The following is a 19,922-nucleotide window of genomic DNA, read 5'->3' as shown; positions in this document are numbered from 1 at the left end:
AGTCCTCTGTGTACAGAATGTTCCCGATGCATAGATAGTTTGGGCCACATAAGAGACCAAAATGCCTTTTGTACAGGAAAAAATGACCTATAAATGAGGCGCCCTGGTGCCTGGAAGGAAGTAGATCTAGAATTTTCTGTGGCTAGTTTAACAGAGCCTCAGGAATATGTCTTGCCAACATAACTGTACATTAAAACTTGAGAAACATTCTTCAGGAAGAGGGGTTGTAGAACTTTAAGCCAAACTTGCAGGTAAAGCCATAGAAAATCAGCCCTGAGCCAGTACCCCCAACACATCAGGCTGATCAAAGGACCCCTCTGTCATCTCCCGCTTAACAGAAACATGACCAGGGCCTGAGTAAACTCTCCTCCAAAATGGGTGATGACCGACTGCTTGGTCACTATAGGTGATCTGTTGGACCAGGACGTTATGGTACCAGTCAAGGGAATACAGCGAAGGAGCCTGCGCTTCCCCACACCCAGCCTGGCTGTCATACACCAGCCTGGACAGCGGTCTGTGAACTGCCTCCCCCGGGCCCTGGGAGAATGGCAGCTCCTTTCAGCACAGTGAGGAGTGTGCTGCTGGAAGAATCTTCCTCCAGGCTGCTTTCCCTGTCTGTCCTTAGACCCCGGGCTCTGGACTACAGCCCATTCACTGGGTGCCTGGGGCCCTGCCCCCTGTCCAGTGCTCAGCAGCAATCAACCAAGTGGGAGTTGGGGTGACACCTGCCGCATTCGCCTCAGCAGCCAGGGCGGAGGGGGAGGCGACGGTGGGGCGGAAGGCAGGGCTGCTTTCTCACTACTCTCTCACTGGTGAGATCTGAAAACAGCTGCACCCCATTCCCTGGGTCTCCAGGGAGAGACCAGCCAGTCGATGCGTTTTCCAGATGGATGAGATGAGCAATGACTCCTGGAACGTGACCTCCAGCACCAGCACTGGGGACCTCGGCTCCACCGAGGGGGGCAAGCCAAACCCAACATGTCATCCCAGTGCCCCCTGCGGGCTCAGTGAACCACAGAATGGGGGGCTGGCTCTGGAAACCCCCTGCAGCCCCTCCAATGCCCCCCAGCAGCAACATAGTGAGTAAAGAATAAGGTCAAACCCAACGGCTCAGGCTGAACTACCCCCACCAAAGCCCCTCCGTCGAGCGCCTTTCAATCTGAGAAGTCCATGGCTGACCAAAGTCCTGACTGCACCTGTGAACTCATTCACGTGGAAAGCCTTAGAAAGACCAACAAATTAACCTGCACGCTGTTACACACCTAACAGCTCACGGTCACTGAAAACAATCAAGTGAGCAAAACTATGAAACCGACGCCTCACCCTGGCCATACCAAACATAAGGTAGTTCCATACTCAGAAGCACTTGGACATGGGACCATTAACGTGGCCTCAGACAGGGTGGTCTCGCACAAGAGTGGCCCAGGCTGTCTCCAACCTTAGCTCTCTTTCATTCAAGTTCACTGAGGTTTAATTCACTTCCAGTAAAATTCACCTGCTTCAGGTGTTACAGTTCTATGAGTCTGGAAACCCTCATAATCAAGATTCAGACTATGTCTGTCACTGCCCCCTCCCCTCAAATTCCTCATGCCACTTTCTAGTTAGCCCCTCCCCTGCCCGCCTTTCTTCCCGTAGTTTTCCCTTTCCCAGAATGCCATGTAAATGGAATCTTAGAACGTATGCACGTTGGAGTCTGGCTTCCTCCACTCAACATGATGCCTTTTTATTGCCGAATAATATTTCACTGCGCAGACGGGCCACGGTCTGTTTATCCACTTCCCAGGCAAAGGGCACTAGAGATCGTTTTCACTTTTGGGCTGTTGTGGACAGAGCCGCTATGCACATTTGCATAAAGTCTTTTCATGGGCACATGTTTCCATTTGTGTCAGTGCTACCGGGGAGTGAAATCACTGGGTCCCATAGTAAGGTGATGTTTAACATTGTAAGAAATTATCAAAGTGGCCACACCATTTTACTTTCCCACCAACAGTGCAGGAGAGCTGGAATTACTCCGTATCTTCATCAATACCTCATACTGTATTGTCAGGATTTTGTGGTTTTGCATTTTGTTGTTTGGGGGGATTTTTTGTTTTTGTTTTTGGTGTGTGTGTGTTTAAGCCATTCTGATTCATGTGTAATAGAATCTCATTGTGGTCTTAATTTGCATTTCCTTAATGACTAATGATGTTGAGCACCTCTTCATGTGCTTATTTGCCATCTCTCGTACCTGTTCTGCCATCTCATTTGTGTCTCTTCTTTGGTAAAGTGTCAGTTCAAGAGATTATTTTTTTTTGCCCAGCTATTAAATTGCTTTCTTGTTAAACGTCTGTAAGAGTTCTACAAATATTCTGGATACAAGTCCTTTATCAGATATGTGTTTTGAAAATATTTTCTCCTGGTTTGCGGCTTGTAGTTTCTAGGCAGTGGTTTTCACAGAGCAGATGTTTTTAATTTTGAAAAAATCCATTTTACCAACTTTTTCTTTCATAGTTTATGCTCTTTGTGTTCAAAGCTATCTTTGTCTTGCCCAAGGTCACGAAGATCTGCAGCTATGTTTTCTTCTCTAAAGTTTTCAGGTTTAGATTTTATTGTGGGCACCTGATCCATTTCTGTTCATAGCTGTACCTGCTGTAAAGGTAAGGGTTGAGGGTTTGGGGTATTTTTCTTTAAAGAGTGTGCAACTGTTCCAGTACCATTTATATCCTTTCTCCCTTGAATTACCTTGGTGCTTCTGTTGAAAATCAACTGATCATGAATGTGTGGGTCTGCTTCTAGACTCTTTATTCTGTTCAACTAGCCTATCTGTCCTTTTACCAGCACCAGACTGTCTTGATTCCTGTAATTCTATAGTAAGTCTTGAAGTCGGGTAGTATAAGGCTTTTAACTCTCCCAATTGCTTTGGCTAATCCAGGTCTTTTGCCTTTACATATACATGTTTTAATTAGCTTGTCATTCTTTGAATTACCTTATCATTAGGCAAAATATTTACATGTATGTTTCTTCATTTGAAATAGGGTTTTGTCAAATCTCTGGACTAATTTAAATTGGGTGCCTTATCCTTTTGACAGTAAAGGAGTGGTCATTCTTCAAAGATACCATAAAAGAAAGACTAACCAGTTCCTTCTAAACTCACCCACACAGAATGGCTTTGCCAAATGGTCTTGGTTCTAAGTGCTGGGTTATGGAATCCACGTGTTCTGATGTGCGAGGGGAACAAGAATGCAGTCTGCCTTTCCAACCTACTCCCTGATATAGAAAGGAAAAGACACAAAGTTGAGGTCAGCTCTGAGCCCTAACAACAGAAAGGAGCGTGGTTCCTTGACAAATTTTTGAAAATGAGGCGACCTCTTTTCCACCCAAGGGGCCACTGGAGGAGTAGGAGTTCACTAATGCAGAAGAGAAGAGGGAAGTTAATTCTTCAGAGGAAATAGCAAGAGCAAGAGATAGAGCAGGCAAGAAGCTCAGGGCTGCAAAATTTGAGGAGACAGGCTTGGAGATAAAGTCTAGGATCAGAATTCTGCTCCCTGAGCACAGAAGCCTATGGAAGCTTTTGAGTGGGAGGGACATAATCAGATCTGTATTTGAGAAAGATCTTCAGGCAGGCAAAATATCCTTCCAGAGGTCATCTTGTGGGCGTGGCATCAGACATGTGATAAGCAGGTTTGACTGGGGAAATGGCAGAAAGCCTGGACCGGAATGTCTTTGGAGAATAAGGCCACCGAATTAAAAATCAGACAAGGGATTAAAGGGGATGGGAGAGGCACAGGAAGGCACATTGACATATGCCTTACTCCCCTGGACCCTGAACAGCACCCACCACTCTCCAGGCATATCAACAGCCCCAGGCAGAGCCATGCTATAAGAGGCCAACAAGATATCTGCAGGGTTGGAGGACCTCACCGAGTCTGGTCATATAATTCAGACACCCTGTGACTATTCATATTCTGTTCCTCAAGGGCAATATTTTGTGTTAAGGTTATCTTAAAAATGCAACCTTCCAAAAGATGGCTTGATTTTAAGATTATGCCACTGGGGTTGAATAAATTTCTTGGCAACCCTGTGTATAAATCTGGTCAGGGCCTCACTGTGAAGTCTGAAACAGAGACAGATGGAACAGTCGGCCAGAAAGCCCCAGTGACAGAAACAACTATTCCCTGGAAGGGATTGTGGTGGGGGGGGGCAGAAAGGCATCTTTGTTTATTTTCACAAAATTTGGAGAACAACAGTGTCTCCCAGCTGTCTCCACAAGATCAAACCTGCTCCAAATGGGAGTTGCTAGGTATTTGCCAACACTTGAAATCAAAGTCCAATAGGCCTGATGGCCCTGTTTCTTGTCTTTCCCTCCCTTTGTATTTCAAGATGACAATTTCATTTGTTCATTGATGCAGCCTGTCCGTTCAATAAGCATTCTGATTCATCTATGAACTTCAAACTCCACTTCTAATCTAAATCAGAACACAAAAGTACATGACCCCTTCACTTCTTGCTAGGCCCTGTGGCTCATCCAAAGCAAACACCTGAAGGCAGTCTCAGAATGACATTTAATCATGGGGTCTGCATTTTCTGCGTAAGGCCATGCCCTCCGAAGTCCAGCTTAGGGATCGTCAAACTGTCAACTCACCCACTTCTCTGGGACCGATCACACACAAGCTCCCCAAACCTCCCTTCCCCTCATCAGCCCTCAGGGAACACCAAAGCCTGTTAGGGGGTTGGTACCTATAACTCCAAAATTAGGGTTAGGGCACAGGCCTGGGGCAGGGTACCAAATTTGGCCTTTGTTAGGGCTTATACGAAACAGATACAAAAAGTCAGTTGTGAAAAAGACATATCTTTAGTCTTCATCTAAAAGTCAAACCTCTGTGAACTTCCATTTTTAACTGTAACAGAGCCAAGTGGAAAATTTGCTTCCCTCCTTATTTATTAAAGAAGGACAAGGAACAGAAACAAAAAAGAAAAGAATTCTGTCGGGGATCGGGGGCTAGTTCGCCACTCTCCCACCCGGTTTCCATGGGCTGTTCTTTAGAAACACGGACACAGGGGCCGTGTGCAAAACTGCCACACTCTTGGCTCACGTGGCCTCTCCGCTGTGCCAGAGAAGCAAGAGCCAAAGGTAAGATGACCACTTCTGAGCCACTTCGTCTCTGCCTGGGAGCTCCCACCAGGAGGGAGCAGGCTTCTCCAGGCTGCTGCACAGTGACAGACAGGAAGAACGTCTAAACACTCTTACAGACTTATAGAAAAAGAAAAAAACAAAACACCCACACAGTGGGGAACAATTTCCCCACTGTGTGGGTGGTGGGGCCCCGAGAGCTGTTATCTGCAAAGGGCACTTCTGGGGGTTACCCAGCTGTCACCACTGTGTGGATTCCACTCAAAAACCTCAAGCCAACCTGGGGGGGAATGAACATCAAGAGACGATTTTTCCACTCTGTGAAAATGACTTGACTGTACAGACATAAATTAAGACTCCATGATAATAAATGAAATGTGTGCAGGACCTGTCGTAAGATGCACGGTTGGTCACAGCTGATGCTCCTGCTTGCCTGGCACATCTACAGCATCAGAGTATGACTTTGTCATTCTCCACTTCCTGACCCTTGAGCACCTGACCCCGCATGACGTCTTTCTCTCCCTCCCTCTCTCTCCCTCTCTCTCTCTCTCTCTCTCTCTCTCTCACACACACATACACACACACACACACACACACACACACACACACACACACACACACTCCTATACCACACAACCAGGTCTGGCATTACTGGTCGAGCAGGAGTAGAAGCTGAACCAGCAAGTCTGATGGCAGAGGTGGGAGTCATTGGGGTGAACCTGTGTTAGTACAGGAATGGAGGGGAGGGATGTTCTAGCTCTGTTCATCGTAACGAGGGAGATTTGATGGCTGGAGCAAAAATACGGGTGTATAAAAACAATACCAGGCATCCTTTGGGCCTTAAGTCCCTCTTTTGCCACACAAAGTTTCCCCTTTCCAAGCGGCTCTGCCCCATGTGTCTATGTCAGCCTAAGAGGTACTGCCTGCCCACCGAGTTTGTAGGATTTAGTGATTCCTCTCCTCCTCTGCAAAAGTCCCTCCAAGCCACCCCTAACTGAACCCATCTTCCCAATGCTGCCATCTGGAGCCACGTTCACTTCCCCCTTTCCCTTCATCCCAATTCCATCTACTACAAGAATCTTGCACCATTGTTCTTGGCCTTGGCCCTCCTGTTACAATCTGGGAAATGGAGCTGGTGATTAGAACCTTAAGTCCCAAACCTTGCTTCCAAAAGTATCCTAACCCACATGAAGAGGACCTTGGAAACCCTCAATTCCAGCATCTGTGTTCTGGGTAGACATGACAATAGAAAGGGAAACCATTTTTCAATAGCAACTGTGAGCCTTTCAAGGGAACCCAGAACTACATACATGTAGGACACAACCCCATCTTGAAAAGTAATCAATGGAAGAACAGTATGGCGATCCCTCAAAAACCCAAAAATACAATTACCATATGATGCAGCAATTCCACTTCTGGGTATATACCCAAAAGAATTGAAAGCAAGGTTTCTAAGAGATTTTTCTTTTTCTCTTTATTTTCAGATTATTTACTTATTTATTTATTTGAGCAAAAGAGAGAGAGAGCCCAGAAGGAGAGTGAGAAGGAGAAGCAGACGCCCACTGAGCAGTGAGACCAACATGGGACTCGATCCCAGGATCCTGGGATCATGACCTGAGCCGAAGGCAGATGCTTAACCAGCCTAGCCACCCAGGCACCCCTCAAAGAGATTTTTACATGTTCATGTTTATAGCAGCATTGTTAACAATAAATAGCCAAAGGCAGGAGCAGCCCAAATGTCTCTTGATAGATGAAAGGATAAGCAAAGAGTGATATATATATTTATATATCTATATAGATGTACTCACACACGCACACACAATGGGGGTATTATTCAGCCTTAAAAAGGAAGGAAATCTGACAACCACTACAACATGGATGAATCCATAGGACATTATGCTAAGTGAAAGAAGCCAGCCACAAAAAGACAAATACTATATGATTCCACTTATCTGAGGATCCTATAGTAGTCAAATTCAGAGACAGAAAGTAGAAAGGGGGTTACCAAAGGTTGGAGGCAGGGGCGGGGCGGGGATGGGGAATTAGTGTTCAGTGAGTACTGAGTTTCATTTTGGAAAGATGAAAATGTTCTAGAAATAGATGTGGTGATAGTTGGACAAGAATGTGAATATACTTAGTATCACTGAACTGAATACCTTTTAAACCTTTTTTAAGGGTTAAAATAATAAATTTTATGTTAGGTATATTTTACTAAAAAAAAAGTAATCAACAGAAATATTGAAGTTTCAATTAATCCAAACAAACTAGCAGGATTTTTTTAAAGAAGAGACACAACCAGGGGCAGCTGGGTGGCTCAGTCGGTTGGGCTTCTACCTTTGGCTTGGGTCATGATCCCAGGGTCCTGGGATCAAGTCCCACATTGGGCTCCCTGCTCAGCAGGGAGCCTGTTTGTCCCTCTGCCTGCAGCTCCCCCTGCTTGTGCTCTCTCTCCCTTTCTTTCTCTCTTTGTCAAATAAATAAATAAATCTAAAAAGGAAGGAGGGGCAGGTGGTGGAGGAGGGGGAGGTGGAGGAGGAGAGGGAGGAGAAAGAGGAGGGGAAGGAGGAGGGAGAGGACAACGATGAGGAGGAGGAGAAGAAGATACAACCAGAAACACACATCCTTCATCTTCCTTCTCTCTGAGGACAGAGATGGGTGACAGGGCCAGGCAGCAGGAGGGACAGAAGGGTCTCCACCAACCCAGTGAGGTGTCAGTAACCTCACATTGTGATGCCAGGTGCCTGCCCTGGCTGAGGGAGGGGCGAGCAGGAATCTTCTCCACAACATAGGCCTGAACCCCATATAAGCACAGGGGCAAAGGCACCACCCAGCCTTCCATCAGGTCTACCCTGATCTGCTATCTTACCTGATTCCCTGACTCGAAAAGACTAATGGTTGGCAAATGTCCCTTAGCCTCACCAAGTATTAAAAAGAAAACTCTCTTCTCAAGCTCCATATAGACTCTGAGTTTCTGCACCAGTTAGAGCTCTCCATGGAGCCACAGAGTAACCCTCACCATTGTGCGAATAAGCCATGATTGTTCTCTAAACCAGAGCAAGACCTTAGCTTTCTTAGGGAAGAGGCATCTTCAGCTCTCATGCAGAAACAGCCAGCTGCTTTTCTTGAGAAGGGGGACTCAAGTATGAGGAAAGTTCCACCCAAAAGGAAAAGAATGGAAAGGGCAAAATCTGCCCTCCCCTCCCCATACCCCCACCCAATATGCAGCGCACATGAGGGTCCAGGACCCGCTGTCCACATCAGGCTTCCCAAGGGCAGAGCCACTGTAGAGCCCATCAGTCCAGGAGCCTGGGCCGGGCTGACAAGGGAGCAGGTGCGTCTGCAGGACACTCTGCCTGGCCATGCCTAGCACCTGGCACACCTGCAATCTCGAAACATCAAAGAAGTCTGGGCTTCTCTGGAGCAGCATTCTCCCAAGAGTAGCCAGGAGTGTCCAGCATGAGCACTTTTCTTCCCAGACACTCATTCCCAGTTCTGAGTGCTTCTCACCCCGTCCTGCCTTCTTCCTGCTCTACCCCACACAGGGCACCGATAGCTCTTTGAGGTCTCTCTGCCCACTTCGTGGCTCAAGTCACAGCTGAATGTAAATGAGTACATGCAACCTGTTGCAAGTATTTTTGGAAGGCAACCTCCTTTGAGGTAACTACAGGTTGTTTGTGGAGAGCTGGCCAGATGTCTCAAGCTGACTGGCGGGTGGCACTTTGGGGAGGCTGTGAACAGGTTGTGTAAGGACAGGAGGGACATAACTTGTAGCCCGTCCATGGAGACAGGATCTTTAACTAATTCAACATTTTAATACATTTTGATGAATATTAGTACAAGAAACCAACATTTTTCATAAACATGGTGCACTTGAGAAAAAGGCAGGAGTCATGAAGCAAGACAAAAAAATAGAGCTTTCAGCCATTCTCAGATGAACATAAGACAAGAAGGGGGCCTCCATGGAGGGGCCAGGGGCTTCACTAACAAGCCTTCCTCCAACTTTCTGTTTGCCTGGTCTCCGCCTCTCACGCACAACACCTCTGATTCTATTCTTATCCCTACATGGAATACATTACCCAGGAATCACTTGTGTTCCTGCCCTACAGGAGTACATTTTTCGTTTAAAAGAAATGCACTACCTACCACCACTTTTACGTAAAAACCTTCTTCCTCCAAATAGCCAGTGATGCTCACAAATCAAGCAACTAGAACAATTCTAATTCTATGAACTGATACCATGGGTCCAATAGTCACCAAAATTAAGCTCAAAAACCCACAGACTTGAGCAAACTAAAAGCTATAAACCAGTAAGGTTGTGCCTTAAGAGAAAAAAAATTAACTTTACCTGTGGCTGTAGCGAATGGCTATCGTCAACCCAAGCTGTAATTAAAAAGAGGGGAAAATAGATATTAAATAATATTAGGAGTATGCTAAATTCACAAGAAAATTCACTTATGGTCCATTATTTTTTAAACATTTCCTAAAATCTCCTACTGCTTATGCTTCATAAATAACACGTTTTAATGATAGATCTTTAGTTTCATCATAGTTCTTAAAGGATAATCATATTTAGAAAGGGTCTTAGAGACAACTACAATATTTCTTTGCATCTCTCAAATTAGATGGGTGTCTCTCATCTGGCAGATCTTCCATTAACAGAGCTTTTTTTTTTTTTTTTTTTTTGCTTTTTTGCTTTTTAACCCTTTTTTCTTTACATTTTTAAACTTAATTTTTAAATTTTTTATTGAGATGTAATTGACAAATAAATTGTATATATTTAATGTATACAATGTGATGCCTTGATTTACATATGCAGGGTGAAATTATTACTATATGTTATGACATTAATTAACACATCCATCACTTCACAAAGTCACCTTTTTTTTTCTTTTTTTGGTGAGACCACTTAAGATGTACTCTCTTTGCAAATTTCAAGTATACAATACAGTATTGTTAACTATAGCCACCGTGCTGGGCATTAAATCTCCAGAGTGTATTCATCTTACAACTCAAAGTTTATACCCTCTGACCAACACCTCCCCATTTCCCTCACCCCCAGGCCCTGGCAACCACCATTCTACTCCCTGTTTGTATGAGCAAAACAGGGCTCTTTCAGCTCTGAGACAAAGCTGTGAAAGGATGGGATTCAGTGTGTGGCTGATTCTGAGGTTTGCCATACCTGGGTCCAGGGAGGAGTTCTTTCCCTCACCCCTGCCCCAGGAGTGCTGAGCGGAGCCCAGGCTATGGGGTGGGGGGAGACTGACCACCTGGGTCAGAGTCTTGTCAGGGGGATCTGAGCAGCCTTCACACTGATTCCATGAGCTCAAGGCCAACATATTGCGCTTCTGAGGACAGCAAAGAGATTGAGCCTTCAGTGCATGTGCGACATCAAGAGAAAGAGTATACCATCACTGGACACAGTGAAAAGTGGAGACCATGGTGACACCTTGATTTCCTTTTTACTCTGTGGGGGTGGCATGGAAACTTCTCAAGCATAAGCTGGGATCAAATCATATGACACGGACCTCAGCTAGTTTGTGCAAGGTCATAGCCAATTCTGGAAGAGCCAGGCCATAAGAGTTCAACTGCTAACCATATGGATATTAAATATTTAGATTCTCAGAGCTTCAGTGTTTACAACTATATAATGCGAAAAGATTTTCTCATGTAAGGATTAAGCAATTTTTCTGTCTTTGTGTTTATACCTGTGTGTGCACACACATGTGTGCATACTGCCTATAGAAAGGAAAAATTCCATGAATAATAACTACCACTACTACAACTATATTTGGGCAATACCTCATTTATGAAAATGTTTTCATTTTCCAAAAATTTTTTAAAAGATTTTATTTACTTCTTTTAAGAGAGAGAGAGACGGAGCACTGAGTGTAGTGCATAAACACTGAATCTTGGAACACTGAAAAAAATTTAATTAAAAAAAAGAGAGAGACAGACAGAGACAGAGAGTGAGCATAAGTCAGTGGGGAGTGGGGGAGAAGAACAGAGGGAGAGGGAGAGAGAGAATCCGAAGCAGACACCCTGTTGAGCACAGAGTCCAATGCAGGGCTCAATCCCACAACCCCAAGATCATGACCTGAGCTGAAATCAAGAGTTGGATGCTTGACACACTGAGCCACCCAGGCAGCCCTTCATTTTCCAAAATTTAATTTTTAAGTTAGTTCTTAGAACTGAGAAAGTATTTTGTCATGTAAAAATGATGATCAGCTTCAACCATGCCTATATAACTCTCATCAACCCACTTGTGGCTGATCTAAGGCCCTGATAGCTTAAGGAACTCACAGCAGTTAAAAATCCAAGCATCATCTGGTTCAAAGTCTACCTAAGTTGAACCTTCACGTCACTAGCAGTTCCCCTGATGTTGGCCCCAATGGCAGTGGGGGTGGGGGTGGGGGTGGAGTTGGTCAGTTCCATGGGGTTGTCCTGGACCCTGGATGACACAAGGGTCCCTGGGCAGTGGAAGGGTGGAAGGGGTGATGAAGAAGCAAGGAGAGGGAGAGTTAAGAGAAGTAAAGTCATTGGGATGAATATACTATATGTCACCTATTTTTTTTTTTTAAAGATTTTATTTACTTATTTGACAGACAAGTAGGCAGAGAAGCAGGCAGAGACAGAGAGAGGAGGAAGCAGGCTCCCCGCCAAGCAGAGAGCCCGATGTGGGGCTCGATTCCAGGACCCTGGGATCATGACCCAAGCCGAAGGCAGGGGCTTTAACCCACTAAGCCACCCGGGCGCCCCCTGTCAACTATATTTTAATTAATTAAAAAAAAATAAAGAAATTCCAGGGCGCCTGGGTGGCTCAGTGGGTGAAGCCTCTGCCTTCAGCTCGGGTCATGATCCCAGGGTCCTGGGATCGAGCCCCGCATCGGGCTCTCTGCTCAGCAGGGAGCCTGCTTTCCCCCTTCTCTCTGCCTGCCCCTCTGCCTACTTGTGATCTCTGTCAAATAAATAAATAAAATCTTAAGAAAGAAAGAAAGAAAGAAAAAGAAAGAAAGAAAGGAAGGAAGGAAGGAAGGAAGGAAGGAAGAAAGAGTAATACCTCAGTCCAGCTTGACACACTGCAGAATCCCCCAGCTATTACCTGAACAGCTCAGTTCCAGAATAGTTTGGCTGGGTGTTACCACCATGCACACCCCAAATGCAGAACTGACAGGACTCAGGGGGGACAGGCTTGATTTTACCAAAAGATTCTCTAGAAGTGAAGGCATGAAATCTACGACATCAAGGTGATTTCATACCACACTCACCTGAGTGTACTCAATTATCTGTCAGCTGAACCAAGGGTACATTTTTTTTTTTTGAGATTTAAGCAAACGGAAAAGGAAGATGCCTCAGGGACAATCAAGAATTTAAAGAACAAGGAGGAAATTACTTAGGGAAGGAAATAAAAACAGAAACTGTAGCCAAAAGGTCAGGATGAGCAATTTACGATTTCACATGCCATGTAACTTTACATTTCCTGGAGTTAAAAAGTTCTGGCTTCCACTGAGGCTAATTACAAGATAATTTTACCAACCGAATATTTTGATAAGCTTTCAAGTACTGCTAAACTGGTGGCTTTTCCGCAGTTGAAAGATGCGCCTTTGCTGGAGGAGGGAGAGAAAATGGGTGTGGGAGGGCCAAAAATAAGAAAAAAGCAGAGGAAGTCTTTCAGTGGTAGCTGTGCTGGTTAAAAGAGGCTGGGTGATGAATCCTTCACAGAGATGAATTTCAATGAAGCCCTCACATTTGTCTTTTCCTGGCTTCTGAATCAAGTATGTTTTGTTGTCATTTTAAAAAGGACATCTCTGTGAAGGAAGAAAGCGCAAACCAGGGAATCACACAGACCCGCCGCTGCATTCCAGGGGCCTCTGCATGAACAGGCCGGGTAATGACATGCTAGGGAACTAGATGATTCGAACCCAGGCAAAGGGCCTGGAGCTACGTGAGACGTGACTCACGTGGTGGATGAGAACAGGGCACTGCACTGTCATGCTGGAAACTGGACTTAAACTCCACACAGAATGCCCCGGATCCAGTTTGGCAGCCCTGACAAGACCCCTGAACGGTGGAGAAGAGCCCTCATGGGCCTTGCCCTGAAATCCCAGGTTGGAGCATGCGTAAGGAGACTATGTCTCTTCTGCCTCCTCTGCATATTATCTGACCCCAGAGAAGGCAGGGGCGGTAGAAAATCTCTGAGGTTTCTGGACCATAGTAGATATAAGACAAAGGTCACTGTGTAATCTGTTGAGAGATGGGCCAGGATAACCTTCTGCCCTGGCATTAGGAACCTAGCTAGTCAGGCCCCTCTGAGCACTCAGCATGCTAAGAAGCCCCAGCAACCCGGAAATGCTTTGAACCAGTCTCGCTCCTGACTGTGTCGGCACAGACGTGCGTGCAACCATGCGCCTGTGCAAAATTTATAACCACTACACATGTGTGGGCACACAGATGCACACACGTTGTGTGCACTGAGACCCAATTCACCCATGTGTGTACACATATGTTTGCACGCATGCATACCCACACTCACGCGTACATGCACATGTACACCACTTGCGTGTGTGCGCGTCCCAACAAGCATGTGTTCATATGTGCTCAGTCCATGCACATGCTCACACAGTACTCAGATGCAGACACACGCAGGCACCAGCACATATGCGTGCACACACTCATACAGATGTGCACACATGCACTGACCCACATGCACAGAGAAGCTTCAGCATTCAGAGAGGCCCCCAGAGCTCCCCAAGACAAAGGGAGGCCTCAGACAATTGACCCTTTTGTTGCTGGTCTCAGCAGGAACCCAGAGGAGCGGGAGGAGGGAGGCCGAAGGGTTGGCCCCCTGACCCCAGCCCAGCTAGGGCTGAGGCCCGGGGACATGGAGGTCAGCTGGAGTTTTGTGCGGCTGCCCTCCCTGGAGAACAACCCCCCGGGACATACTGTAAGTCTTGCCAGAATGCACTCCACAAACTCCCATTCAGAGTCTTTTTTTTAGATTTACACAATTTGTTAATAACAAAATTAAATCACATTTTAATGGCAAGGAAAGAATAATTGAACATTTTTCAAAATCTCCACCAGCTACAAAAACCTTTTTTCCTGCTGCTTCGGTCTAAAAATGCTCCTTTTTTGGAACAGCTGACTGAGGCAGCTGTTTTGTATCAAGTCTGAGAGTTTTCTATATGACCCAGGGAGCTTAGACAACAGGCAGACCTTGCTGCATTAAAGAGTAATCCGAGAATAATTTGCCATAAAAACCCCCCAAAGTGCACCAGCTGTAGCCGGATACGCCCTATAAAGCACCACAAAGACTGCACGGACCTTGTAAAATAATCATTATAATTTTAGAAAACACATTTTTAAAACACCTTTAAAAAAAAAGTTTTTAAGGAAAGAAATGGGTGACACTGTCTTAGGACACTTCCTTACATGGGCTCTCTTCCCTGTCCACAGGCTGTCACTAAGCATCTCTTTCTAATGCCCACTTAACCAGGGGTGCCTGCGTTGTTGGGAACCCCCTCCTTATAGGTCCACTGTGCTGCGTGTTTATGACGTGCTGTCACACTCACAGGGCAGCTGGGGGCTGGTGAGAGGAAGAGCCCATTAAATGCTAGCCCCAAAGTGGCCCCGCTGGTGAGTGGTGATACTCCAATTCTGGGTCCAGAAGCCTCTAGACTAGGGTGATGTGCTGGCAGGGGCTACGACCAAGAGCCATGCCCTTTCACAGGATCAGCTACCAAACACCAACAACCCGATGCTAGCACTCCCTATTCCTCAAGAAAATCTGGAAACCAAGGGCTTTATTACAAAAACTCCCATGTTTTAAACTGATTTGAGTATTTTTCAAATAATGCAAGCCAAACAAAACTTATCAGTGGGATTTGGCCGGGGGGCCATCAGTCTGCAACCTCACTTTTCACCCTTCCATACTGCCAAGCCTCTCCTTGCATTCTTGGATCTACAAATCTGAATTAATTAGCTCGTGACAAATCTCGAAAGAGCTTTCATGTTATTCATGAGTCTTCTTTCCTTTTCCTATAATTATGTGAAGCTTTTTCTTTAGTTTACCTCAAGTTTCATGGGTCCAAAGGGTCCATCACAAAATAAACTCAAAAAGAAAAGCTTGTTGCTTATATCCCTCCTGCAGTTTTCAACTATTCCTTCCCCTTTTATGGGAGATATGGAAAAGGAGCCTGAAGGGGAGAAGAAGCATGAGTGTGGACAGAATCTCACCCAAACGGAGCCACAGTGTGCTGACACCAGGAAGCCAGCACAGGGAGAAAGTAATCCACCCAACGGTTCCCTCACCCCTTCCCTGGCTATCTTTCTGCACTGTTCTCTCCCGGTAATAACCAGGAACCCCTTGCTCCCCACACAAGCACCCTCCAGGACTGCTCTTTCCACAGGCATCACCCTAGATCTTTCTGGGCTCCCATGCCTGTGGGACACAGGCCACAACTCACTAGTCCTTAACCTTGTCATCTGTCTAGGGCTTTTTTAGGCACTTGCTACCTTCTCTGAAAAACTACCTAGCAGATGCTTATGGTCAGTGACAATGAGCTTTTGGTCAAGTTCCCTGACTTTTCCTCGAGGTAAAATGGCATTGTTTTAGACAGATTCAATTAGACTTCAGAGATGAGGACCAGCGGGGATTCTAGCCTCCCCAAAACTTGTGAGAAATGCAGATTCTTCAGCCCTTATTCTACTGAATCAGAAACTCTGGGGTGGGGTGCCTGGGTGCCTCAGTGGGTTAAAGCCTCTGCCTTCGGCACAGGTCATGATCCCAGGGTCCTGGGATCAAGCTCCGCATCGGGCTCTCTGCTCAGCAGGGAGCCTGCTTCCTCCTCTCTCTCTCTGCCTGCCTCTCTGCCTACTTGTGATCTCTGCCTGTCAAATAAATAAAATCTTTAAAAAAAAGAAAGAAAGAAAGAAAGAAACTCTGGGGGTGGTTTAGCCATTCCTCCAGGGGTAGGGGTTAGAAGCACTGAATGAGATGATGTATGGAAAGAACATAGCAATATGCTTGGCATAGATGACTCTTATTACCTGCTACGATGGTGATGACGTTCCAGCACATAGTAAAGCTATTTTCACTTTACATTCTCAGCATGTCCTTTCAGTGTCCTGCACTCAACTTCAGGGATTGCCATCACTGCAAGTTCAGGCAGGCTCATGGGCTGGGCTGAGGTTGTATTTTGGGAAATGAGGCCTCCTGGTACTCCCGGGTGATCACCCACTCATCACGGAGAGGTGTGTGCACCCTGCTGAGACCCACTGTTTGCTGTTGACCTGCAAAGACACGGCCAGCTTCCTGGTGGCCAAGAATGAGCCTCAACAGGCTGCGGCCCTCCCCTTCCTTTGCCATTTCTCTCAAAAGAGGGCGAGAATGGCAAGAAAGGCAGGAGGAAGAAATGCAGCAACATATTTTTCATTACCAAGTTTATTTTGTGAGGTTATCCTTCATGGGTGCCTTAAAATTAAAAAAAAAAAAAAACAACCTCAAAAAATCAAGAAGACACACTAACGTTTAGGAAAAGCAAGGGATATGAATAATGCGTAGGATCTTCTCAGATTTGTCAGAAACCTAGCAATTCAGACCTGAAACTTTCAAAACCTGTTGTAAAAGATAAGTTGCTAAATCAATGGAAATTAACATCGAACGAATATTGAAATGTAGGCAGTGGTTGTTTAACCAACCTAAGAAAACAGGTTGTTTTTAAGACTCTAAGCCCTAAATGACTAAAAAGGTAAGACCAATGATGTTGCTGTTCCTCACTGCTGTCCCCAAGAACCCGAGCCAGACACTAGCTTTTTGGACTAAAGCTCTTGCTTAAAAAACAAGTAGACAGGTTTTCACAAGGACTTGCGTCCGTCCCCAGTTCACCCAAAATGAAAACATTTGTCAACCTTGATTTGCTGCCCCACAGTTAGAGCACTTTGGTCCCGTTCTGCTCGGCATTTTCCAGGGACTGAGCCCCGTGAACTGTGGGGCTCTGGCAGGTGGAGGAGTCCCCTGCTCTCTGCCTCAGTGCTGTCCTCTGCAGAGGTGACTGTAACTCTAGTTCCCAGCAGACACAGGGGAGAAGGCTCTCAGGGTCTGGCAATGGTAAGGGCTTCAGGAGGCTGGCTGTTGTCTTTGTCGTTGTCATCAAGTGGCCATGGTCTATGTCACAGCACCGTGAGTGCGCAGCAGAGCCTCACTCCTCTTTGTGTGCCTCGTACCCAGAGCTGGACAAACAGGGCTGCCAAACAACCAGCTTCATGAACTACTGAATTCACCCCAGGTAGTTCCTCTGATGCTTACAGTTTGTTCACAAATGCATTTCTTAGGTTTTAGGTTTCAAACAAAATAATTGTGGATTTTGGTTTCTTTGCTTCTCTTGATAGGAACAGTTGGGTATTCGATAATATCGTAAGCCACACCCTCTTGTCCTAGAAAGCCTAACTTCAGTGTAAAAGAAATCAGCATGACAATGAACTTGGATTCTGGGTGCAGCCTATATCACAGAACACGTAACCCAGAATCCTCTGGAACTTTCAGTGGCAAATACTACTTAAGTGAAAACTTGATTACTAAGTCAAAGAGTCAGCCAGGAAAGGAGGAGGAGGCTGAAGAGAAGAAAAGGAAATGTACAAAAGGGAAAAAAATAGGTGACACCCTGAAATGCAGACAATAATAAAAATATTTGAGGACACTTCTTTTTTTTTTTTTTCAAGATTTTATTTATTTATTTGACAGACAGATACCACAAGTAGGCAGAGAGGCAGGCAGAGAGAGGAAGGGAAGCAGGATCCCTGCTGAGCAGAGAGCCCAATGCGGGGCTCGATTTGGGGCTCGATCCCAGGACGCTGGGATCATGACCTGAGCTGAAGGCAGAGGCTTTAACCCACTGAGCCACCCAGGCACCCCTGAGGACACTTCTAAGGTGGATTTGGGGTTGTTTAATACAAGAAAATGAAAGGCTGTCCACAGCCTGTCACAACAGCTTAGAGACCCCCTCCACAACTTATGGACCCACTCTCACCCCCACTTTCCTCCTTCTAGTTTTTACCTACTTTCTCCTCTAATCTTAGAGGAAAAAAAAATTACACAAAACACATAAACAGACAAACAGAAATCCCTCTGCCCGGGCTTACAGGATATAGTCTAAAATAAGGCATTCCATGAAATATGTCAGCAGCTATTAAAAACAGTATGGTAGATCCATTATTGAAGAAACAATATAGTTTTTAAATTAAACTTTTTAGTGTAATTGTAGAGTCCCATGCAGGTATTAGAAATTATATAAAGAAATAGTATAGAGAGGTCCCATGTATCCCCAGTTTTCTCCAATGGTAACACCTCACACAACTACACTACAATATCACAATATGTATATTGTCATCAATACAGTCCAGTTACAGGGGCGCCTGGGTGGCTCAGTGGGTTAAAGCCTCTGCCTTTGGCTCAGGTCATGATCCCAGGGTCCTGGGATTGAGCCCCGCATCAGGCTCTCTGCTCGGCAGGGAGCCTGCTTCCTCCTCTCTCTCTCTCTCTCTCTCTCTGCCTGCCTCTCTGCCTACCTGTGATCTCTATCTGTCAAATAAATAAATAAATAAATCTTTAAAAAAAAATACAGTCCAGTTACAGAACATTCCTGTCCCCATAATGATCTCTTATCTTGCCCTTATAAATGCGCCCACTTCACTTCCACTATCCCTCACTGTTTAGCCCCTGGCAATTGTCAATCTGTTCTCCATTCCTGTAATCTGTCATTTCAAGAATGGAATCATACAGTATGTAAGTCTTTGGGATTAGATATTTTCATTCAGCATAATTCTGTGAAGATTCATCCAGGTGGATACATGTACCAATAGCTCATTGCTTTTGATTGTTGAGTGTTATTCCACGGTATGGATATACCACAGTTTATGAATCTATTGAAGGACATATGGGTTATTTGCATTTGGGGGCTATTATAAATAAAGCTGCTATAGACATTTGCATGAATGTAAGTTTTCATATCTGTAAGATAAATGCCATATAGTTTCTACATATATTTTGTTAGATTTATTCCTAAGCATTTCTTTTTTTAAAAGCAATTATAAATGGTATTTTTTTCAATGTTCACATATTTATTGTAAATATATAGAAATGCGATAGATTTTTATATGTTTATCTTGTATCCTACAACACTGTTAAATTCATTTATTAGTTGCAGGCATTCATTGTGTGTGTGTGTGTGTGCGCATGTGTGTGTTTAATAGACTCCCTGGTCTTTCTATGTAGTTCCAGGCATTGTGTGTATGGTGTGTGTGTGTGTGTGTGTGTGTTCAATAGGCTCCCTGGTCTTTCTATGCAGACCATCATGTCATCTGCAAATAGAGTCAGTTTTACTCCTTCCATTCTTATCTATACACCTTTTTCTCCCTTTGTAGTGAAAGCAGACATCCTTGCCTTGTTCCCAAGTTTATGGGGAAAGCATTTAGTTTTGGACATTAAGTATAATGGTAGTGACAGTTTCTTTTTTAGATGATTTTTATCAAGTTGAAGAAGTTCCTTCTAGTCTTATTTTTCTGAGAGTTTTTATCATGAATGGGTGTTGAATTTTGCCAAATACTCCTTTAAAAATACTTCTCTTCCTTTAACTACACCGTACCTTCTCCTCTGTCTTGTTTTTACAAAAAAAAAAATACACAAAATAAAGTGGAAAAAAAAATAAGTCCTCTGTACAAGTACACAGAATATAGGTTAAGACGAGGCTTTCCACAAAACATGAGTACAGCTGTTAAAAAGAATATAGTAGATTCACTGCAAAAAGGAATACAACAA

General features: G+C 44.9%; 1 protein-coding gene across 1 annotated transcript in view; it reads right to left on the bottom strand.

Moving 5' to 3' along the window:
- The window catches only part of LOC111158452 (acyl-CoA oxidase like), a 328,739-nt gene that overhangs the window by 226,481 nt on the left and 82,336 nt on the right, over positions 1-19,922 (bottom strand). The window contains exon 10 of the mRNA XM_022520472.1: positions 9,456-9,490. Within this exon, the coding sequence (XP_022376180.1) occupies positions 9,456-9,490 (35 nt within the window). The remainder of the gene's footprint in view (positions 1-9,455; positions 9,491-19,922) is intronic.

Source organism: Enhydra lutris, unplaced genomic scaffold, assembly GCF_002288905.1.
Source record: "Enhydra lutris kenyoni isolate GAN:26980312 unplaced genomic scaffold, ASM228890v2 scaffoldscaffold59, whole genome shotgun sequence".
NCBI classification, from domain to species: domain Eukaryota; kingdom Metazoa; phylum Chordata; class Mammalia; order Carnivora; family Mustelidae; genus Enhydra; species Enhydra lutris.
This window is presented reverse-complemented; position numbering and strand designations above follow the sequence as displayed.